Source organism: Hippocampus guttulatus, chromosome 21 (genome assembly GCF_054856545.1).
Source record: "Hippocampus guttulatus isolate MCC_2025c chromosome 21, RoL_Hgut_1.0, whole genome shotgun sequence".
In the NCBI taxonomy this organism is placed as follows: Eukaryota; Metazoa; Chordata; class Actinopteri; order Syngnathiformes; family Syngnathidae; genus Hippocampus; species Hippocampus guttulatus.
Window position 1 is genome coordinate 6,562,600 of NC_141281.1, and position 24,310 is coordinate 6,586,909.

The following is a 24,310-nucleotide window of genomic DNA, read 5'->3' on the forward strand; positions in this document are numbered from 1 at the left end:
AGTTAACAGGAGCAGCATTAGTGCACTGAGCTGATTTCCGAGCAATAAATATCAACGGGACAGTATTAGATTTCCATTTAAAAGGGTGTAAATGTGCAGTCATTGACAGGTTCATCATAAGGGCCATATTTCATCAGTAACAAATGTCGATGAAGACATGAGGTGTACTTCCTGATCACCATTGAAGTGAAATCGCTTTCAACCAAGCAATTACAGTTTTGGTCCACTTCATTACATGACTTTTTTTTTCTTTTTCCACAATAATGTTGCAAACTTGTTCAACTTTTTGCTTGGTTTGTTGCAGTCAGTTAAAAGCTGCTTGAGATGCCAATTATACACAGTGGTTGTATTTGTTTTGCAACAAAAGCAACATTTGAGCTGACGTTTTGGTTGCGTATGTTGTTTCAGCTTCATATATGTCCATCGGCAGTTTTAGTAGTGCAGCCCTGTTTGAAAATCTTCGGCTACCAATAGATTTTGATGTGATTGCAATGCTATAATGACCGTACACAGAAATGCCACTCAAAATACGTTTGTACGCCTGTTTGTGAGTTCGTATGCTACTTCCTGGTTCAGGGAGGGTAATGAACACTTGTATGGTCCCTTCCATCTGACTCAATTTGACTTCAAATTTGTTCTGCTGTCACACTGACTGCTCTGGAAAAAAAGTCAAGAAATTGGACTTTTGACTGAGTGCAGCTAATACTAAGCATCTTGGCATCGGTTTTGTCCATATGATTTATATGAAAAAAGTTTTGACGATCGCTAAAGTTTAAAGATACATCTAGTACGAACAAGACCATTTGGGTTGCAGTTTCCTGTCTGGGAAACGACTCGAGTCAAGGATCAGCTGTCAAATAAAGAGTGCATTGTATATATATATATATATATATGCATGGTTTGTAGTCGTGACACCGACTAGCATTTCATAACTCCAGTTTTGGCTTAGTGTCGGCTGCTTTCTTCTTTTCGCTCTGATCCTCTGTTCCTCCCACACAGCTTTCAGACTGGCCCTGTATGACACCTGAAAGCCCCCTCAGCTTTCAATGTACCTGCTTCCTCTGTTTAAAGTTACGCAACAGTTTGGCAAACCTCGAAATAGGACACAACCATTGCATGAAATTGCCTTCGCTCCTCTTTCTTTTCGAGGCAATTAAAATCCACCCTCACAAATCTGCAGGATCTCATGACTACATGAGCAATATCTTTTTGTGCGTGTGCGTGCAAACGGTTGTAAACCAAAAACATTTTTCATTGCTAGTTTACAGTATGCATTATAGCCTCTCTAACACTATGAGTAATGTCGAAGCGGGTCCGCTAATACAGCTCACTTAAATAGGTGACCCAGGGTCACCGTGACAACAGCAAATGCGCTCATCTCTTTATTATAAAACGGTGAAGCATGAACTGTTGTTTGAAGCTAAAATAAAAATGAGAGGGTTCATGATTTGTGTGTCTTTATTGCCGTTCTAAGGCTGAGTACGCAACATCGTGATAATCTAAGAGATTATTCTGACCGATTATCTTGTGGTGTGGGGTTCAGAGGAGTTTTCCCTTATCGATCAGCTTTGGAACCGCATATATATAAAACGACGTTGGGATCGTTTCTCCTTGGGGTGTCCGTTACTCCCGTCGTTTTTGGTCAAAGCAAAACCACAAGACATAAGGCGGTCATTAACAGGAAATAAGCATATTACGTATAAAATCTTGCGTGGACTGTATGTTCCTCTGCGGGCTCCACACAGCTGCCTCTTTGATTTGAGTGGCCTGATTCCATCGTTGGAATGTTAATGCATGATGGCATCCCCCCGATCACATGCAGCTCCCTTTTAACAAGCCCTGTGAACTGAAGCCATAGCTCTGTGTCATCAAGTCTCATCAATATTGCACCAAGTGTCGACCGCAAATGGAGAAATACAATGCTCAACGCAATTTTTCACCCCTCAACACGTCTTTAAATCCCCCTTACAGGTTCTTGTTGAACTGCATTTTGGGTTTTAAGACCACCCTCGGACTAGGTCCAATACGCGACGATTGCACTTTCCCTGCAAGCGAGTGAGAGGAGATTTAAAAACTTAAGATGAAGCGCCGACTCAGAAGTCTCTGTGTTCTGTAGATTAACACTTCAATGCACGTGTGTGAGTGTGTGTCAGAAGCCTCCCCACGATGTCAGTGGCCCTACAGCAGTTATTAGCGTTTCACTGCCGCTTTAAGATTTTAAGCCTTGCTATCATGGAGAGGGTGAAAGAGAGGCCCGGGTTCAGTAGGGGTTAAAATGTGAGGCAGTGAGATCTTGGAACAGATTCGGTGCGGTGAGCAAGGCGACGGCGGAGACATGCTGAGGATAAAAAATAAAATAAAAAGAAAATACATCTGTAGAAAGAATTGGAGAAGGGACCTGTGGTGAGTTAGATAGAGGGAGAGGCATCAAGGCTGAGCAAATGTGTTCCTTTGTTACGCCTTCAAGAGAACTGTCGGGGCCAGAGAGGAAAAAGGTCAGCCACAAAGGCAATTGAGGTGGCAGGCAGATGAAAGTGGGCACGCACACACACACACACACACACACTCTCTTTCGCTTTCTCTCGGTCTGTCTCAGGAACGCACTTACACAACTCACGGAAAGTGCCTCTTGTTATTTGTCTTTTTGGATCTGTTGCTTTTGTACATTTTTGAACATTCGGCAAGCCTCCTCGCTGCCCATCTTCAAAACCCTCCTCAAAACTCACTTGTATTCTTTGGCATTCGACTCAGGATGACTTAGATTTGTTCTTGGTTTTACTGTTTGGTGCTTTCTACCGCCTTTATTACCGATTTGTCTTACTGTTTATTGTGCATGTTAAATTGCTCCATGTACAGCACTTTGTATGCAGCGATGGCTGTTTGAAAGTGCTCTATAAATACTGTTGACTTGACTTGACTTGACTTTTGTGGCGGTTACACAGAACAGATACAACAGGATGGCGAAAAATAAATACAATGTTAGAACTGACTCTCACAAACATTTGAAGAGGGTTCGTGGCCATCATAATTTGGTCAGGATCTGCTCGGAGGTGCAAGCGCAGTTTCATCCGTTACTCAAGTGTCAGTCATGTAAAAATGAATTGACGCCTGCTTCTGTTTGTGCCCTGGGATTGACGGCGGAACAGGCCTTGGTGTCATCTGCCTTTTGCTCAAAATCGGCTGTGACGGGCTCCCTGTGACCCTGAACAGGCTGTGCTGTCTCGAAAATGGATCGATGTTATTTGTTAGTTTGGCCTTAATGGAGGTCTTTGTTCTTCTGTGACGTTAGACTTTGCCTTAGGTGAGGCTCATCCTTTTCAAGAGCAGGTCGTTCCATTACAGAGATGAATTTTGAGATTACAGAAAGGTTACAGTAGATAAATGAGGTGAAGGGAAAGTTTTATGATCCTAATTAAGGTAAGGGACTTTAATGAGACAAGTCAGCGAGCGATAAAGATTAGCATTGGAAGTCATTTTCCAGGACAGGACCGGAGTATATGCTACCTGGAAAGCTATGTAAACTTTGCCACAGAAATGTTTCTTTTTTGTGTGTGTGTTGGGGTCATTTGTTATAAGATCATTCATTATTGTCACTATTGGCTAATTTTAAGATGAACAGCTTTCTGACAGGTTTTTTTTTTTTTTAATCTTTATTCTCCTAAATAATTCTACACAGGCAATCAGTCGGGCTTCCTATCCATTATGACACTCCGGATATCTCAGTTTGTCAATTTTGTTTTATTTTTTTTTCCAGGACTGGACCTCTTTTAAGTTAAATAAATCCATGTGTGACACGAGTGTGTGCTGCTGTATTGTTTTGTGTTTTTTGTTATTGTAAAGTGTCCTTGGGTGTCTTGAAAGGGGCTTATAAATAAAATCTATTATTATTATTATTATATCGGGTAAATTCTCCAGCAGCAAACATGGCACCCTTAAAATATCAAACAGACAAGATTGAAGATTGCATTATTGAAGAGATATCAACCCGACAAGTGGAACTGCTCCCAAAATAATGTTTGCAGACTGCTCTGTTTACAGTAGAAATTGAATCCGAAAGCTTCTGAAAATTTGATGTGCTTATTGCAAGGAGGGAATTTTCGCAATAGCGAGTATGGGTTTGCTGTTTGACTGACTGACTGACTGACTGACTATAAATTATTGACCCCTTGCTATTTTTAAAATATTGACCATGTTTTCAGAGGCTTTTCGACTTGGGGCAGGGCACTGTATTGGGTGTTTTAAAGGAAATCTCATGAATTTATAAACAGGCCATGTGGAAGGTCAACAGATGCTGTCACCTGATCGGCACGAGCATGTTTTTTGTCTTATGTCACTCTCGTCGTTCTATCTGAAATGATTCATTGAATGAATTCATTTAACACAATAAATAATTGAATGACATGAATTAGTATTCAATTTTGTATTTTATATAATTATATCAGCTGGTTTGAAAACTTTGAAAAGTTCACATTTGACAAGGTGAGGGGAATCATGAAAAATTAGTAATCACTGAATAGCTGAAAGCAAAATACAATGTCAGTGAAAGCCTATTCGAACAGTTGACGCATTGGTGGTTAATCACAGGCACTTTAAATGATGTGTGGAGTCCCATTTAACCTCAGTTTGAATGTGTTTCATTCTAACAACAGCTACATCCTACTTATAAGAGAGTGTGCACGCTTTTGCAATGACGTGATTTTATTGGTTTGTCTTTACTTCCCCTTTCTGAAAGATAGAAGAAAATGCATTTGGATTTATGTTGGTTTCATTTTGGTTCCTATCACAACAACAACAAAAAACCCCTGCCATTTGAACAAGGGTGTGTAGACTTTTTATATCTTCTTGACTCATCAGTCTGCTTAAAAAAAAAAAAAAGTGCTGTAGCTCGAGGACAAAAATATTTTTTGTTTTGACAGTGTGAAAAAGGGTCATGAGTGTGAAGACAATTCTTTCAATTGATCAGTTTTGATGTCTCTTTTTTCCCCTGCGTGAGTGAGAACCTGCATGGAACGCGGGATGCATTGCGCCATGCTGTCTTAGTGCCCTTCGCTGCCGTTTACCTCATACATATTTTTCATATATCCATTGTGATGCACTCACACTTGAGCAGACTGTCATGTTTCATAAATATGCAACGACAAGTCGCTGAACAGATAGGCGCTCTTGGGTCACTCAGCTTAGCATGCTCATTTTCTGTCAGGTACTTCCTTTTGTGACATCAAAATAAAGTGCTCCGTGCTTGAAGCAGATCGTTGTTGTGCCAAATTTGAGTTGCGGCACAAAAGCAATTCTTCAAAGTAGAATCTTTTTTTTTTTTTTTTTTTTTAATTTTGGGCTGTCTGACCGGTTGTCGGAACAAACATCCTGTATTAAATTATATCTGATGCAAGATGGGGGGTTTTTCTTTTTTTTTTTTTTTTTGTAGTTGTTGTCAAAATGACATTAAAACACAAATCATGATGCATTGTGCCATTTTGCAAATTCAGAACCAATGGAGCCATGCATAAATATTACAAATAGAGTCTCTGTCAGTCTTAATGGCTACTTGCAGACCATTCTTACTCATATTCACACCGGTTTGGACATTCATCGTGCATTCTTTTTGTAACATTGGAGGAAGCCAGACTGGAAAAATCCCACGCATGCACAGGAAGAAAATACAATCTCCTCACAGAAAGTTGCGGAGGTTCTCACCCTGAAGCTCACAAATACTGATAGATTTGCTTTCCGCTAATCTCCGTGCTGCCAGGAAATTGTTTTTTGTTGGTTGTTTTTTGAATAATTGACATGTCTTAATTGAATTTGGCTCCTCAAACTGTCAGCTATTCTTCCCCAATTGTTGTTAAACTATCGCGACATGTTAATGCAATGCTTTTTTTTTTTAAACTCTGTCTGACTATAATTGACAGAGGTCAATTGAGGTTAGTGGAGGTCAACTCATTAGGTACACGCACCTCATTGGTGCCCATCAATTGATTCTGTTGTGCTAATGAGCCCATTTGCAGGGATTACACATCATTGTCTCCGGAAGCTTTTTGGTTGGGATTAAGACGGGTGGAGGTGTTGATGACATTGATGTGTTATCATAAATATTGCTGCATTGTTTTGTCACATGCTCGCCTTCCATATGAACCTCAAGTCATAACGCAAAAGCCTCGAGCCCAAGCTGGTATTAAATTTCGATCGAGTCAAACTGGCAGCATACTGTTATTTATATGGCCAAAAGCAGTGAATGGGTGCATTTTCAGCAATGTAATATACATTTTAAGATCTTGTAAACAATTTAGAAACCCTTTTGAAAGTGTCTCCTGTGTGGTTCCATGTGTATTAAGTTTTACAACAAGAGCCAATAGATGGTCAACACACACTTTAAAATCTGACCCGCTGAGTGTGGTGCAATAAAATACACAGAACTCCACAATTTAATGACTTAAGATGTAACTGTGAGGCTAGCAGGACCATTTAGAAATGTGGCCACCCGAATGCATTAATATTGTTTTATTGCACTATTGGGCTTCTGGATAAGTGGACCTATCCATGCAATATTCATGGATCAGATAATAATGTCGAAAAAGTGTTTTTAACCTGCATCCAACGTTATACTTTCTACAATATTGACACAATAAAGCCCATGTCGCCTTGTGAACGTGACAAGAATCAAGGCAGCTTCGTTGTTTCTTTGTGTGCGAGATATGCATTCACTTCACAGTTGTCTGGCATGTCTGCGTGGACTATCAAAAATGCATTCGGATGCTCAGTATTCCTTTAGCCCAAAGCAAGCTCCTGCGTCTCATTCTTTGATTCGATTAGGCAGAGACACAAGGCAGGCTTCCCTGCTGCCTCTGTCACGGATTCACTCCTGCAAGTGCAGATGCCGGAATATATTACAGCCAGTAAAGCGATTAAGTTCTGCAGTGTAATACCCCAAATCATATTCCTTGTGTGAATTTTTTTGGGACTCTGCGTGCGGATGAAAAGTACCATAAAATATCGGTAATCGGTTTCTTTTTTTAGCCACAGTACACATTTTCTCAGTGTTATGAAGTCAGGAGTCTTCCCATTCATACTCCCCTTTATGTGTTGTGGCCAAAGCCTTGTCTAATACATAAGGACCGCTTGGCTATCTTGTGCCATCTTTGGGGCATCTCGGGGACGAGGAACGATGTTAAAAGGACAGCAGAAGCTGCATTTATTCAAGCCATAGCCCTGTCTAATCGAAAAAGTAATAAAAAGTCTAATCGAAGTATTCCTTTGCCACCATCTGTTGGGGGTAACTCTAAGCATTTTTCCCAGGTGCTTTCGCTGGGTGCAGATGTTTTGCCCGAGTACAAGCTGCAGGCTCCTCGCATCCACAGCTGGACCGTGTTGCACTACAGTCCCTTCAAGGCGGTGTGGGATTGGCTCATCTTGCTGCTGGTCATCTACACCGCCATCCTGACTCCTTACTCAGCGGCTTTCCTGCTGAACGACCAGGTGTGTCATTACAAACAAACAAACAAGTAAAATGCTCATCGAAATCAGCATCTATTAAAAGTTAAGTGGTGGGGCGCCACAAAAGCCACACATTTTTTGAAACGAATGACGACATTGTGATGGCAATACATGATGCGAATTCCACAGGTAATCTTACAATAAGTATTTCCAAAGCTATTTGTCGTCCAGAAGCGCACGCCCGCCCTCGGCTAATGATCTTCTCTTTGGCTTTTGATATCCTCTTTTCATCTCAGGAAGAAGCAGCCATGCAGCGTTGCGGTTACTCCTGCTCTCCTCTCAACGTGGTGGACCTCATCGTGGACATCATGTTTATCATCGACATCCTCATCAACTTCAGGTCTGAATGACAACCGATGAATACGTGCTCACAAAAGAAGTATTTTCGTGACTCAGAGCATTTCCTTCTCAAATGTTACTGGATGCAAATGATAATACGGTATCACACAACAGCGAAAATGTTCAAAGTGGAATTCCTTCAGAAAAGATATAAAAACAAATCGTGAGCAAAATTAGAAGGACGCACTTATTTTTGTGATAACTATAAATTAAATATTGGCTGCAAAAATGAGTAATGTTTGTGTTTACCTTCATTCTTCTCTCAGGACAACATATGTGAACTCTAACGATGAGGTGGTGAGCCAACCACTGCGAATCGCCGTGCACTACTTTAAAGGCTGGTTTCTCATTGACATGGTGGCCGCCATTCCCTTCGACCTTCTAATTTATCGCAGCGGGGAAGAGGTAAGGCAGAATACAATGACATAGTGATGATGTGATGTTGTTCATATGGGAGGGAAATAAATTCGACCCTATTCTGACATTTATGTCATAGGAGCATGCTTGTGTAATTTTTTTTGCATTCTTTTGACCCACCAACCCACCCATACATATTTAAACAAATATGTATACACACGTTAAGGTAAAATGAATAAAAGGGAATCAACCAAGGTGGTTGAACGATGTTGGGTGGGTTCAGGGGACCAGAGCAAGAGATGGAAGAGCCAAGGAAAGCCAACCAAGAGTCAGAAAGTGAGAGACTCTCTGAGAAGACGTCCTAATGAGGACTAAAATCACCCGCGGTCAAGGATGACTGATTCACTAGACAGTGCAGCCCGGCCTGGGGGTTATTCCAAGTGGTAAATAATCTCTGTGTAATGACATTGGAATGCGTTTCTATCTTGCTATTTGTCTTATTTATTGCAATTTGATAGGAATTAAAAAACAAAAAAAGTTAGACACGCAGAAACTCCCCTTGGAGGTTTGCTTTAGTGATGTTGGCCAGGAAAGCCACTGAGCCCAGAAATTGCAGATTATTCTCAGCAGACAGCTATTACTTACCGTGAGGACACACACACACACACACACACACACAGCAGGACTATAGGCTCTCCGTCAGTGAAGCTTTTATTATTAATTAACCGTATTCATCGTATGGACATGAATGGAAGGGGAGGAGCTCATCCACCAAAGTACCTCATTAGTTTTAAAAAGGTGTGCCCACACTCTCCCTCAAATCAGAGGCGCGCATAACTCTCCTCTCTTTCCTTTCTCGACAGACCACAACTCTGATCGGGCTGCTGAAAACAGCTCGCCTACTCCGGTTGGTCCGCGTAGCACGAAAACTGGACCGCTACTCCGAATACGGCGCAGCCGTCCTCTTCCTCCTCATGTGCACCTTTGCCCTCATCGCGCACTGGCTGGCGTGCATCTGGTACAATACGAGCAGCTGCTTTGTTTACAATACATGAGAAAAAGGGACTGAACTTCTGTGTGCATTTGTAAAAGGAAGTACTGCAGCTAAAAATTGTAACTGAACCAAACCTGTAATTCTAGAGGGAAAAAAATGGGAGCAGATTCTCAATAAGCACAAAAAATAATAATAATTTCAAAAATTTTACTTGCATCTCTGATTAAAAATAAATAAATAAATTGTGACACTTTCTTGACCAGATTAATGAGAGTATTTCTTTATTTGATTTATTAACTCACATTTCTAAAAAGTACCTAATCAAAAACTGTTAAGTCATCCTTAAAACAGGCACATGAGACACATTGGCCTACAGCAAAGTGTCTTTGTTGTTAGTCTAAAATAATCTGGGGAAAAAATGGCTGATGTATTCCAGGTTGTTGGAAAGTGAGGGATTTGCTTCATTTTTGATTTACAATCCTCAGGTATGCCATCGGTAACGTGGAGCGGAACGGCTCAATTGGGTGGCTCCATACACTCGGCGACCAACTGGGAAAACAATTTAATGACTCCATCCCAGGTACTGAGACTCACAACGGTGCTGGTATTGTTAGCGTGATGTCAACCCAATATTGCAGCCTTTCCAATACATACCGGCGTAACCTTTACACTTCAACAGGAACGGGCCCATCAATTAAAGACAAGTACGTCACGGCTCTCTACTTCACCTTCAGCAGTCTGACCAGCGTGGGTTTTGGCAACGTCTCCCCGAACACCAACTCGGAGAAGATTTTCTCCATCTGTGTCATGCTCATAGGATGTAAGTTCTGATAATATTATTGGACATCTAAAACAAACAAACGGGGGAAAAAAAAAATCTGTGTATACTTTTCTAAATATGCGCTGAAGGGGATTTGCCTTTTGAGCAGCCTAGTGGCCATTTATTTTTTCAGGTCCATTTTTTGCCGCTCTCTGTTCCGCCATCTCACCCACCGCTATCCTCCATGCCGACTTTCACGAGACAAATCTGTCTGAACTGATTTCGTTCTGTGCCGCAACCAGCTTTGATGTACGCCAGCATCTTTGGCAACGTCTCTGCCATCATCCAGCGGCTATACTCGGGGACGGCCCGCTACCACACCCAGATGCTTCGAGTTCGAGAGTTCATCCGCTTCCACCAGATCCCCAACCCGCTGAGGCAGCGGCTGGAGGAGTATTTCCAACACGCCTGGTCCTATACCAACGGCATCGACATGAATGCCGTGAGTACCTGCGGTCCACATGTACCAAGTCGCTACGTGTGTACACCGAGTCTTTGCATCAAATTGAACCCGCATGAATACACACCCCGAGGCTCGAGTAGCATTTTGAGCCTGCGTTGTACATTAATAGGATGATTGGAAGACTTTGTCTCAGCATGCATGGTCCGACACCATCAGAGAAAATAGGAAAGATGTGAGTATTATAAATAGCACACACACACTCCCTCCCATGTCACGCTTGGACCGCCACGAGCTCATATAAGAAGGCGAGTATGCAGCCAATCACGACGCACATATGAAACCCTCGGGGCTAAATGAAACACGCATGACTGCTGATCAAGTCATTCAGTTGTGCTGACCACAAAGGCGGGTTCATGTTGGACGGGCACAACGTTGGCTTTGTGAATCGCACCTGTCAGTGCGCACAAAGGCACCATGAACTGAGTGGATACCAAGTGACCATCGCTTGAACCGTTTGTCACGGCCAATGGGAGGTCGCATCTCAGTCAAATGCCCGACGACTCTGTTCCTAGCTTGCGTCGATTCAGCCGTGACACACAGACGCACCAGCGCAACTGCGGTCATAAATGCGTCACACATTTCGCACCACGCAATGCATTCTTGGAACCCAAAATGATTTTTTATTTTTTTATTTAACAGATTTAATGTCAACCCATGCTGGCTTGCACATAGCAAAAACCCATGAATACTTGATTCCCATTGAACTGCATTGGGGTTTAAATGTTATTTTGTGGATTTTCTGCACAAAAGTCAGCAATTAGTCGATATCGGTTGGGCCAGTGCCCTCATTGTTTTTCTTCTTCTTTTTTTTTTTTTTTGCTATGAAATAATTGAGGTTGAGTTGAGTAGCGAGCAGAAATAACAAGACTTGAAATACTTATAAAACATTACGGTACTTTCACTCTTTGAACGATAGCTGTGCTCAGAAGAAAAGCTATGGCAAAAAAGAAAAAAAAAACACCAGCGATGCCTTCCGACGGTGCATATTGATGTAGCGTGAAAATAAAAAGCACACCCTTGAAAGTTAACAGTCGAGCAAATGCTTGCAGCACCATTAAACAAGGAAAGGTCTCCTATGGAGGTCCACTGCAACACATTACCAAGGCAACAAAAGAGTTGTTATGTGTCAAAAGGAAGCCAGGAGTGTAATTTATTTAGTGGAAGTACATTAAAAAAGAAAAGTGGCCTAAAGTTGCCACCTAAAATGGCTTGGGCTCCCCATGTTTGCAGCATTAAAATTGCACCTATTCTTCACAATAATAACACTCTACGGACCTGCTCACTTTGTTTTTTTGCTGAAACATTCACAAAAACCTCCCCGGTTTGCTTTTGCAGTAAAACTCCAGAAAACAATGGACATTCACCGTTCAAACTCAGAAACTGCTAACTCGTGTTATTTTGGGTAAAAGTCAGACTGAGACTCAGTCGAGCACACACCTCCAAAAAGGTTGTCCGACTGCTTTGTGGAGAGCTACGTTTCCGCGTCCACTCTGAAATTAGGTGCAATATAAAGTGTTATCATGAATAGCTGTCAAGTTGATTCTGGGATCTTTAGTCAAAAGAGCATATTCGAAGTAATTAGTCAGTGCTAAAAGAACAATGTTCGGAAGCTTGTTTGGTGTGTGCTATTGAACGTCAGTGTTGACCACTAATGAACATTGTAGATTCTGATTCGAATCTCTCCAGAAATGAAAGAGCAAGGCTCTGGTTTGCTGACATTCATTAGGTGAACAATAAGACTTTTAGGTGTGGAATGTTAACAGGAACCAAAAAAAAAATCTATCATTTACCACCTCAAAAAACATTCGCTCTACAAAGACCACCATAATGTTCAATGTTAAAATATACAATACAATACATCCTGATTTATACAGTAGTATAGTAGGCCCAAGTGTTCATGAAAAAAGGTAGAGGTTGTGATCCTTAAAGAGTATGTTAGTATGCTAAGTGTGCAAATTTATGATACGAGTTAAGTTAAAATGTATTTAACATTGCACTGCATTAAAAAAGAACAAAAGTGTATCCAATGTAATGTTATGCACAGTTTGAACATTTAATTCAGTGAATCTTCTCTGTATCAATACAAGCTTTGAAACTCACTCCTCTAAACTTTATTAATCCGCTCCTCAATGCTAACGGCACGTATCCAAACTGACGTTACCTTCCTCTGTCAATTCAACTGCTGTATTTCTAACACCTCTTAACCTTCCTTCTTTCCAATTGTCTCCTCCTCACACTCCTTCTCTGCCCGCCTCCCTCTTTATCTGACCTTCTTTCTAACCTTTCTTCCTCCCTTCATTTATCTCGGCCTCTTTGGATCCTGTCCCCTCTATCCCCACCGCCCTATCCCCAGGTGTTAAAAGGTTTCCCAGAGTGTCTCCAGGCGGACATCTGTCTCCATCTCAACCGGACTTTGCTGCAGAACTGTAAGGCTTTTAAAGGCTCCACCAAGGGCTGCCTCAGGGCCTTGGCAATGAAGTTTAAGACCACCCACGCACCCCCTGGTGACACGCTCGTCCACGCCGGGGACGTCCTCACCGCGATCTACTTTATATCCAGAGGATCCATAGAGATACTAAGAGGAGACGTTGTGGTTGCCATATTAGGTAAATTCTTGTTTTACTTTTGTCCTCATTTGTTGTCTTTGTAACTAGTAATGCTTAACAATAAAATATGCACTAGTTGGAGGCGCCCTCTGCTGGTTGTCTGATCAAAGTTTCATGTCAATGACAATCAGAATACCAACTGGCTTCCTGATCATTAAATAGGGTATTAATCTAGGTTGTGCTAAGTGAAAACACTGTGCTGCATTTAATAATGCTGACATAATACATGACAGAATTATCCAACAAGACACCCTTAAAATATTTTATCCAACAGTCTGTCCTTGTAAAACAAGCGAGATGACTGTATAGTCATACTCCTACAATACTTAGTGCCAAACATAATATTTTAATAACAATAATAAAGCACCCCCTTGCCTTAAAAAATGGTATGTCCCACTCACTCCCTCCCCTCCATCCTCCATCCCCACTTTCCCTGTCACAGAGCACTGTGTTGCTTTCCACAGCTATTCCGTTGTTGTGTAAGCCAACCAGATTTTCGCCTCCCCCTCTTTATATGACACCGCTTCTCATTCTCAGGAAAGAACGACATCTTTGGTGAACCTATCAACCTGTATGCTCGACCGGGTAAATCCAACGCCGACGTGAGGGCTCTTACCTATTGCGACCTTCACAAAATCTTCAGGGAAGACGTTCTGGAGGTGCTGGACATGTATCCGGAATTTGCGGAACACTTCTGGAACAACCTGGAAATTACCTTCAACCTCCGTGATGTGGGTTTTGTACTGTAATTCTAAAAAACAACAACAACAACAACAACAAAGAGAAACATCATTTCTATTCTTCATATTATACAGTATGTTATATCGTTCTTTTATGCAGACCAACATGATCCCCGGCTCTCCTAGCAGCGATGAGTCTAAATGCGGGGGCTTCAACAAATTGCGCCGACGGAAATTATCATTTAGGCGGCGCACAGAGAAGGGTAACACATCCTCCCGATCGCTTATTGGAAGTGCTTTTTGTAGTAAATGAGAAAGAAATACACTGGCATAAAATCCCCAATATTTGCTTTCCCGACCAGATGACGCAGATGTCGGTGAAATTAAAAAGTCCCACAAGTCTGTAAACAGAAGACGAGAGAGAGAATCAGCCCACAACCAAAAACGTCAAGAGGCGGCAAAGAGGCAGTTTCGCAACTCGGTGTCTTCCCATTCCAGCGGAGATGAGGTGCAAAATCCCGGCCTCCCTGCGCCCCCCCCCTTTTTTTTTTTTATTACTTATGATACTTAAAAGTAATGTGATCATGTCCTGATCTGAAAGGGAGAAGAGTCAGTTGTAACCAGCCTCGCTCCGTCATCTGCAATGTTGGAGAACCATCATGTACAGGCGGCACACAAAAACTTCTCTGAAAACACTGATGGCGATGGAGAAGTCAAGACGGGCAACACCTGCAATGCATTGTCAGGTAGAATTTTTTTTTTTTTTTTTTAAAGAGTCATGCTGTTGCATCTCAACGTTGCTTCGTCATGAGTCACAGTGTTTGCCACCACTCAAAATTCTCCTCTCTTTTGTTTTCAGGTGCCCTCTCAGGTGTGTCCAACATCTTCAGTTTCTGGGGGGAAAATCGAGGGGGTGGTCAGTACCAGGAGGTTCCCAGCTGCAGCCTCGCCTCCCCCCCATCCCTCAGCACACCTTTGCACAGCTTGAGCCGCCAGCAACGCAGCCAGCTGGACACGCGCCTCGACCTGTTGCAAAAACAACTTAACCGGTACTCACATTAACGGCTTTCAGTTTCTGGAAAAAATACAAACGTTGTCTGGCTTTTTTTTAATTTTGAGACGTGGCTCCCAAAAACTATAAATGAGCACCCAAAAAACCCACATTCACCCACATTACACAACAACAACAAAAATCTCAATTTTACCTTTGCTAACAGAGGTTTTTTTTGCGCAGCAGACGTCGAGACTTTCTTTGGCAGAATGGGATCCACGTTCGACATGGTCACATGACTGAGTGAAAATGCTCTTCCAGTACAACTATTGATTGTGATTCCGTTTCATAAGACTGAAAATTGCTTTCTGTCCAAGCGAATGGAGCTCGTTTGAACTGGAAGCCCCGGTTTTTCAACCCAAATGAATTATTGTGTGCAGATTGGAGACTCGTATGTCAACAGATATCGGAACGATCATGCAGCTGCTGCAGAGACAAATGGCTCTGGTCCCCCCCGCCTATAGTGCTGTATCGTCACCGCCTCAGGTAGAAACATAGCAATGTACATTTCATGAACAAAACCTCATTCCGGGATGAGTTTGGATCACATCTGACTGGCACAGAGCAGGACCACAACATCCCGACCACAACAATGACAGGAAAATGTGAAGAAAGTGGACATTTTCCCGCTGTGATCATGCCATCTCACTCACAGGCCTCCCCATGCGCTGATCCAGGCACTGGAGAGAAAATGGTCCCGCCTGTTACACAACTTGAGACAAACACCCTGGCCTCCTTATCACAGGTGAAATGTATTTCCAATTCTGCAAATATATCGGTCTGCAGTTATTCATATCACACACTGCATTTTGTTTCAATGTGCTGTACATGAGATCAGGGTAAGTTATTATGGAGAGCATTGGCATACTGCCATGTTGAGCAATGTTCCAATAAATAATATTCTCAGGCATATATTCTTTATCCTCTGCAAAAAATGACAAATTATACTGCAGGTTACTTTGAGTCACTTACAGTGGTTGAGTGAAACTCGCCTTCATTCGTCCGCATCGTGGTCAGGTTGCACACACCAAAAGGTGCCACAATGAATTTTTCATGATGCTCAAACAGTTTTCTTCTTTTCATTGAATGATGTCACTATGCCATGTTTTTATGAAACATAAAATTAAATGCAAGTTTCCTTCTTAAAATCTATACTGTATCACAAAATGATTTGTTGTTTTTATTTTTGTAGGGGATGTCGGCCTGGAACAAATTGTCATTTCCATTCTTTTCCATGGGAAAAGATGACTTGACATACAAATGCTTAGACTTCCAAACATGGTCAACAAAATAGTCATACGTCTAGGAACCAGCACTGTAATGTGCTACAATGGTGGATTCAATACAACTGTCGTTTGTTTCTGTTTAGATCTTGGATTCTCAGGACTTTGAGGAGTTCTCAGCCACGTCTCCTGAATCCCAAGAATTGCGGGAGTCACCTTTGATCGACACCAGCCAGAACCAGCGCTCCTCCTCTGGACTGGACATCTTAGGACAGCATTTGGAGCTTGAGATTGGTTTGGAAACTGGAGGTGCGACAATTTCAGACCCAGCGCTAGATTTAGATTTAGGTAAAGGCGCAGGATCAAATTCACCTTCCGGATTGATCTCAAGCCTCAGAAGAACAGGGTTGGAATTCAGTTCCGAGTTGCGTATCGATGTTGGCGGCGAGCAAGCGGCTGCAACGGGGCTATTTCACCAGGATTTGGAAACACAAAGGAGGTTGTCTCTCCAAGAGTCACATCCACCTCAGGACTCACGGACAGCGCAGAGACACAGCTCGGACCCGGGGGGGAGCTAAGGAAGAAGCGAAGGGTACGGAGAACGGGAAGGTTCGACAGTGAGAGGGAAAGAGGAAGGATACTACTGGCCCTATTTCAAACATTGCAACCAAAACCCTCCTGTGACCTTAAACGCAAGGATGCGCCATTCATGAAGAGCGCTCTGAGCCCAGAAAGGAAAATAAGGTAGATAGATGCCTCTCTCTTTCTCATCCAAGTTTCTTACCCATTCCGCATGAACACCCAGAGCTCTCCAACAGTGCAACCTTGAATTACCCCCCCCCCACCCAAAAAAAAGAGCAGAGAGGTGTCCTCTCCCCTCTTCAAACCGAAGAGGGGTGGCATCACTTCACTCAAAAATGACTGCAATCCTTAGGAGTATCCCTTTACTGCTGAATCCAGTCTTAAATGACTTATTGAGGACATGTAAAGACAAAAAAAAAAGGAAGAACAACAACAAAAAAAAAACAACAGACCGAATAATAATGAAACCAGTAGCCATCATGTCTTGCACTGAAACAGTTACTCTATTCTTATGTGTCAGTGGCGCTTCCGAAAAGAAACCTCACAAACCGGTTGGTCAAAATGTAGTGTTAGCTGGCCTAACAAGAAACGTGCTGTCCCATTGTGTCAACGGTTCCTTGCCCCCCCCCCCTTCCCCGATGTCCCGCGCCAAGAAGTGGAGAAAATGTTGCGCCCGAATTCCCAAGAGCACACTTGACTGGCTGGCTGGTTTGCACCTCAGGGGTGGGAACTGGAGGGTTCAAAAGCCATGAATTTTCTTGACGAACATATCAGCTGCCCTACCAGAACCAACATTTTCTCGTGGGTGACGAACCATCCGCATGCCTGTCATGGAAATCGGCAAACCCTAACGTGTACACAAACGTGAAATCCCAGTTTTCCAACTCGGTAAGCTTTTGAGTTTTTGCAGAGGAGTTGACGTCCGCAGTGGGTTTGAGTTTATTTTATCATTGTTGAATTTGCTACCTCAGATTTCACTGGTCCGTTTGTTTTTCCACCTAAGCACCCGGAATGCTTATAAATTGTACATAGCAGTCATGAGCTACTAATATATATACACACGTTGGACAGTTTACGACCAGACGAATGCGCCATTATTTTCTGTACAGTACAATATGCAAACACTGGCAAGAAGAGTCGAATGAGTGCGCTTTATGTATTGTGTGTTTTTTTTTTTTTTAATGTGTGCTAAGTTGAGGTCTGTGCGTGTTTTCTTTTTTTTTGTTTTCAGTCTGCAGAACATAGGTAGGAACTGGTCAGTGTGTCAGCTTCGCCCCACTGTAGATGGACACAGCAAATTGGTTTTTTTTTTAATTAGGGAGACATTACAGCCAAGTTGTTTTGCTTTTGTGGATCTACACAGCACACGTAAAATCCCTTTAATATGAAGTTTCCAAATAGTTACACGGTCATCGGAGTATGCCCGAGACTTTTTAATCCTTCAGCGTAACGTTTCAGAATTTATAGTACCACTTGTTATTGCAATTGTTATTGCCAGACGTAAACATTGTACTTTTACCTAAAAGATGCGAACTGAGATCCTCTGAAGTATGACGACGCTCGGACACACAGGGTGACCGGAATGCCACTTCTTTCTTGGAGTCAAAGAAGAAATGTAACGTCTGCAACAAACGTGCTCGTATGCGGTATGATTCATCTTTAGAGTTGACTGAGCAAGCTGTTACAGGGCACCCCCAAAGGCCACGACACACACACACACACACACACATGCTTTATAATGTTTTCATTTCAGGTACCGTTCGGACAGACGCGAGGCCGTCAGCATTTGACAGCTTAGGCTTTGCTCTTTTTATAGAAGCAGGTCGTTCCCACACCTATGACTCCCCGAATGACATGAGAGGAGCTTTATTTTATTTTTATTTTGCCAGCAAGTAATTTTTCGCTCCCTAACTGCAGTTAAGTGTCAAATGATTTTTCCCTCCAGGACACAAACACCAGTCGTACATACAGTATCTAATCATGACATTGAAGTCATACACCTATTAGCATCAATTCACAAGAATAATAATAATTTAAAAAGATTGAGAACCCCTCCTCCATCCCACTTTTCCACTTGTCTTCCCTGAAATTTTGTGCACGATGTAAACTGAGTGCAATAGTCCTTTAAAGTGATTTGTAGCAGCCGCAACACTTCGATTCACGTTTTAGCACTTTATATTTTAACCAGTGCAAATCTTTAATCGAGACTCAGGAATGTGTCCTTTGTTCCTTTTTTTTTTTTGTCTGATAAACAATGAAAGAAAATAGAGTCAACATTTGCAGAGTCACAACCTTGAACTTTAATTCTGGTGTACTTCCCCTTTAAGGCGGCATTTCAAAGATTGTATCCTGCTGCTTGCTGGTCGAAGCTAATTTATTTATTTATTCTTCTGTCTAATTATTATTATTATTATTACTATCATTTTGTCTGTGAATTATTGTATGATTTGTAAATGTGTAATCATGTTTCTTCCAGATGTTCGTGTTTGGATTTTGTTCAGTGTTGTCCTAGAGTCTAATTGACACTCAGGCAAGTCCAAATTTATAGGATACAGAAAGTGATTGAACATTTTGATTCAGTGATTAATTACTGTATTCTTAATAATAACTTTTAATGAATAACTTTATTCCCAGTTTGTCCTCGTTAGCGTCAGTAACTGCAAAATATGGCTGTAAATGAAGTTGCACTTTAGTATTGAACCAAAGCAAGTGGGTGGTGAAACAAAACGGGGGTTGATGATATTTTTTTGCCTCACGTCATGTGCGACTCAAAACTTTTGAAGGACGGGCAGTGGAAACCAAAATCTCGCTTGAACATTCAATGAAGGCTTGGCAGTGTAGCGTGAGCTGTCATACATGTGTTCCTCCGAACTGGTGATTGGAGTGAACCCATTTTTATGATAATAATAATAATAATAATATCTCTCAGAGATGGGCACTTTACCCTATTTTGCCGTGACCTGGGTACCCTTCCGTTATCGTCCCTCCGTCCTTATTCATATAATAATCGTCCTCCGTCCCTGTTCGTCCTCGTCCTTTTAAAGAGCTTCCTCAACATGACAGTCCAAATCCGGAATGTAGGGATCTAAACTTCGCCTTCTGTGCCAAAACTGCCATTGATGGTCACCAAAATTGAAGTTGACATCTTTACTTAATGCTCACATCAACCGCTAAAAATATTCGTATGATCACCCAAGTACGATGGATTTTTGGGTGCTCACTACAAAGCTTCTGTCACTTCACGAGAGAAACGCGTCGTCCATAAAACACAAAAGACATACAACACAGCCAACTTTCTTTCTTAACCGACTGGATTGATCGTTCGTGAAATGGGTGTCCGGAGGTACTTTATGTTCTCTGAATGTGTACGCTAGGTGACAGTGTTGCTTTAAAAATACTGTTGAGATGAAAATATTGGAAATTACATCATTAGAAAGTACAATGTTTGGCTACATTCTGGCCTTGTTATTTAGCCCTCCCGACACCACATACTTACTCCGGTTAACATTATTAAAAGGGGCTAAAACAGTAATTTAAGTTGAAAAACGTTAAAATATACAGTACATTATTGAAATTGTTTTACTTATATCTTCAAGTTGGGGGGGGGGGGCATACAAAGGACAATGAGTTCTGTAAACTCTTCACATTAGCAAAACCTAAAATATTTGTGTCTAATTGCACAACTTAAAATGTTATCAGTTTGTTGACATGAAAATTTGGAGTCCACTCAATTTTTTATTTTTTAACCATGCCTAATATTGCTTCCGGGACACCAACCCTTGATGCTGCTTTTCCTTTTCTTGTGTGCAATTGGCCTACAAACATTCAAAAGAAGCACATACATGTTTTATTGTATTCAAAATCATTTCTATGTACAGGATGTGTGTCAGTGAGGCCTGTTAACTAAAGACGACTGACTTCATATATCCAGCAAGAAGCCAGTCTATACTGTACACTTTTTTTTCCCCTGTTAGTTTGGCTCTCCTTGACATCTCATGTACTGTAGCGAGTGCTTTTGTTGTTTGTTTTTTTTTTGCTTGTTTGTTTGTTTGAGTACAATAAGTCACCTAGTGGCCTGAACTTGTTACTTTACATTCAGAACGATGACCTCAAATGTAGAATGTGGTTGTATCTTATTTGACCTAGTAAGTGTCAGTAGACCCAAACATAATATTCAATGCTAGAGAATACACATTATGTAATGCATACTGCATCTTAAACCACTAGGGGTACACTTTGAAAAAGAAGGCAAGGAATTTGCACCAGAGTCGGAAGTGGTACTGCATGAGTAGGGAAGGTGTGTTTAAAAGAAAGAGTCTTTAAAAACAACTGGTAAAAAAAACAAAAAACAAAAAAAACACACTTAAATTAGCTCTGCACTCTTACAGACGCACACTCGCTTGCTAGCTCTTCCATACTTTTGATCATTTTTCAGCTCTATTCAACTTTCTATAGGAGTTCCACCAGACTTACATTTGTAGATATTTTGAGCACTTGAGGTTTACACAATACTGGATCTACTCACGTCGCTCTTTGTCTGTACATACCAACTTGTACTTCTTGTAAAGGTATCAAAAACCTTGGCACTCGTATAGCCAGCACTATGCAGAAACTGAAACATTTCTTTGGCATGCTTTGAAATGCAGAATACTGTAGAGGGTATTGTGAATAAAGTTTGCTCTAATTTTCTTATGAGAAAACGCGCCCAATTGAGAGGGAAAAAAGAACGTGGGTAAGATTGACGATGACCAAGTTAGACTTTTCAAATTGTGCACATTTTTACCTGCATGCTGCACTCAAAATCTTGCAGAACTGAGAGGATATGATGTGCAAAACAGCTGACTGCTGCTGTCTGCTTGCAAACTGTTACGTCGAGTTGATCACGGAAATCTTCCGAATTATGGGAGACTCATTTATACATAGAGTTCAGTACACATGTCACTCCTGCACAGAACAGTCTCCCAAATTTAAGGAGCACTTCATTTAGGAAGCCTGCTAATAGCAAGTTAAATCAAGTGCACCTTAATTATTGCAAACCCAGCTTGAACCCGAGTGAGGGTGAAAGGAAGGTGAAAGAATTATGGCTTGGAAATTAAGGAAGTGTGTGATGTTCAGAAAAAAAAAACTACTTTGTGATCAATATCTAATAACAGTCCCGACAATGAATTCAATTATTGATTCACTTCCGGTGAAATGCAAAGTTCATTCTTCTTATTTCATATCATATTGACTCGAGGGGGAAATGGTGCAACTCCAGGCTCTGACTGTGTGATAGCATTATCAATGGTTGAAGTTTATAAAAATTTCAAAAATATTTATTTCAATAAACATCTTTGAAAGCAAACTGACACGTGTGCAATAATTTAGCTGACTTTTGCTGTGTAAAAATACCTCAAGTGACTCATTAAAGGAGCAGCATGTCCGCAGCCTTGTTTACGATTTGACTGCCAATGAGAGCAGGCAATGTGATGTCAAAACTGCTTTAAACGTCTTCTTTCTGAATCTTGCATTGTAGATTTGCTGTAATTAAATATTTCTGCATATACTTACTGTATGCATACTGTCATACACTGGAGACAAATTTTCTTAACCCAGTGTTGCTTATTTATCTTTTTTTTTACTAGCGATCACTAAATTGCTGGGTACTCATGGTGTTTTTAAAAGGTGGCTAGGTCTCCTTTGAAGGTCCGGGTTTGCCTGAAACAGAAATAGAAGCGCTTCCTCATGCGGGGCTGACTACACGGTGACGTCATTGACTGATTACCAAGAAAGAATTAATGAGGTCACACGTCAAGATACCTTTTTGCCATCAACTAGTCCTTGCCAATTCGGTCACAAGGTGTCACTATAGTTCAACATGTCATTTGAGAAATAGGAGCCTCCTCTTCTGCTAATCCCCTCCTAGACTCGTTTTATTTATTTATATCCACAAGAGGAAAGCGCGTTAAAATAAAATAGGTGGATGCATTCAAAATGGGATTGTGCCTTCACTCTTTAGTCGCAGTGACATTTGCAGCGAGCCAAACTGACGCCTCGAGGCGTCTTCCAGTCCGAAGGGCCTTGCCCGGTTGCCCGTATTCCGGGGATTGGTTCTGCCCGACCGTAAAAGGAGTCGAACTTTTCCATTGAAAGCACCATGTGTCTGTCAAAAGTCCCTTTGGTGACGACAACGAATCTGATGAACATTTGGAAGCCACGATTGGCCCATCGACTTGTCATGCGCACAGACATATTACGTTGATTGGCTACAAAATAGGTCAATCATATTTCAAGGCAACGATTGGCTCGGAGGCTCCACGTGGGTGAGCAGATCGTCTGCGGCTCGGTAGAGCTTTCTCCAGTGGGCGGATTGAAGCGGTGACAGCGACGCTCGGAGTCTCCCGACAAACTGCCAAAAAGCAAACAAACGGTGAGTCGAGCTGAAATCTGACTTTTATGCTGTGGAATGCGTTAGAAAGAAATGTGCATGGTTAGCGGGACGTGCAAAGTTTGTCGATGGGTTGCTCGAGTCAGTAGCAGTGACACGACGGTGATTTTGGATGAGTGTTCTCACATTACGGTGCGTCCAGGATGATGGTGCGTTCAGGTGCTGGTCGGAAACACGTACTTTCTGTTTGACTGCGCAGTCGGAATGTCCGCGCCCTTTCTGTTCATTTGAACCTGCTTACGCTTAGATTCTTGTCTGTCTCGACTCCCTGTCAACACAAAGCCGACACTTCGCATGCGTTGCATAGCTGGCAAGTGAATATTGTCAATCCGATGTTGAGGAGCGAGCTTCCAAGCAAATTACGCAAGCCAGTTTGAGTCTCACGCTGTCTCTGGCGGATCATTCATTTGCAGTTTGAATCTGGGGAAAGAGTTGTGTTATATGTGTAATAATTACGTGAATGCTGAAGAGCCTTCGCACGTTTCTTTCCTTGCACCCCCAAAAATGGTAGTACTGTTGCACGATGATGATGCCAATTGTCGCCGTTGCACTCCTTCCACATTGCTCCACCTATTCAAACAAGCCTCCTGCCCATTGATCCCTGCAGGCTGAATTCTTTATTCATGAACGTTCTTTTCTTTTTGTCAAGTACAAAATGACCTTGTTAATTACCTTGTGAAGTTCAAACTGCTTGCATTTTCATCCTGGCACATCCACACCTTTGACACGTTGCATCTTTGCACACTTTCAAACCCTGAATACGCATCCCTCTTATCTCTTGATCATATTTATTTGTTCTAGATTCAGTTTCACAAGTCTTGGCCCTTACTGGGCTAACCTGGGACATCGGGTATTTTATTTCAAGCCAAATCACGTGGACATGTTTGAGTACAACAAAACAAAAAAAATTTACTGGATTTTTTTTCATCCTGGAATTTGGAGAAAAGTACAATTCCTTGACTCCTTGAAAACTGAATTTGCCCCATATCAATTTTTGAAACTGTGAGGAGCTGCTAGCATGAATTTCTGCCAAACTCTTTCGAAATCGTCGTGGAACTTTCATTACCCAAGAAAGTTGGTTCATTTGGATTACTTTAGAGCATTTTCCTGATTTACAGTAATTAGGTGATTGATTCAATCTTGGGGGCGGGGGGCTGAGAGGATTGCCACCCTCCTCCCCCCTCCCCCCCTTCCTCCATCCAGATTACTCGCCAATCCTCCACCGTCAGTGTCAGATTACTGAGTTGGGAATCAGAGGTTGGACTGATCTGAAGTCC

At 41.9% G+C, this 24,310-nt stretch overlaps 2 protein-coding genes and 1 long non-coding RNA gene across 12 annotated transcripts in view; 2 read left to right on the forward strand and 1 right to left on the reverse strand.

Annotated features, from left to right (window-relative positions):
* Positions 1 to 21,950, forward strand: part of kcnh2b (potassium voltage-gated channel, subfamily H (eag-related), member 2b) — a 46,860-nt gene extending 24,910 nt beyond the window's left edge. For both annotated transcript variants that reach the window (XM_086102215.1, XM_086102214.1), the window contains 16 exons: positions 7,294 to 7,473; positions 7,728 to 7,831; positions 8,097 to 8,235; positions 9,051 to 9,205; positions 9,667 to 9,761; positions 9,861 to 10,001; positions 10,244 to 10,443; positions 12,818 to 13,070; positions 13,608 to 13,801; positions 13,911 to 14,013; positions 14,113 to 14,258; positions 14,352 to 14,496; positions 14,610 to 14,799; positions 15,182 to 15,287; positions 15,457 to 15,546; positions 16,171 to 21,950. In XM_086102215.1, coding sequence (XP_085958341.1) covers positions 7,294 to 7,473; positions 7,728 to 7,831; positions 8,097 to 8,235; positions 9,051 to 9,205; positions 9,667 to 9,761; positions 9,861 to 10,001; positions 10,244 to 10,443; positions 12,818 to 13,070; positions 13,608 to 13,801; positions 13,911 to 14,013; positions 14,113 to 14,258; positions 14,352 to 14,496; positions 14,610 to 14,799; positions 15,182 to 15,287; positions 15,457 to 15,546; positions 16,171 to 16,602 — 2,673 coding nt within the window. In that variant the 3' untranslated portion in view covers positions 16,603 to 21,950. The remainder of the gene's footprint in view (positions 1 to 7,293; positions 7,474 to 7,727; positions 7,832 to 8,096; positions 8,236 to 9,050; positions 9,206 to 9,666; positions 9,762 to 9,860; positions 10,002 to 10,243; positions 10,444 to 12,817; positions 13,071 to 13,607; positions 13,802 to 13,910; positions 14,014 to 14,112; positions 14,259 to 14,351; positions 14,497 to 14,609; positions 14,800 to 15,181; positions 15,288 to 15,456; positions 15,547 to 16,170) is intronic.
* LOC147186883 (uncharacterized) lies at positions 21,912 to 23,846 on the reverse strand. The gene is made up of 4 exons (XR_015099024.1): positions 23,706 to 23,846; positions 23,490 to 23,641; positions 23,160 to 23,301; positions 21,912 to 22,994 (listed from the first exon to the last, which is right to left on the reverse strand). It is a non-coding gene; the product is annotated as an uncharacterized LOC147186883 (long non-coding RNA).
* LOC147186884 (uncharacterized) overlaps positions 22,918 to 24,310 on the forward strand; it is a 43,584-nt gene continuing 42,191 nt past the window's right edge. For all 9 annotated transcript variants that reach the window (XM_086102204.1, XM_086102203.1, XM_086102209.1 and 6 more), the window contains exon 1: positions 22,918 to 23,015. The gene's annotated coding sequence lies outside the window, so the exon portion shown is untranslated. The remainder of the gene's footprint in view (positions 23,016 to 24,310) is intronic.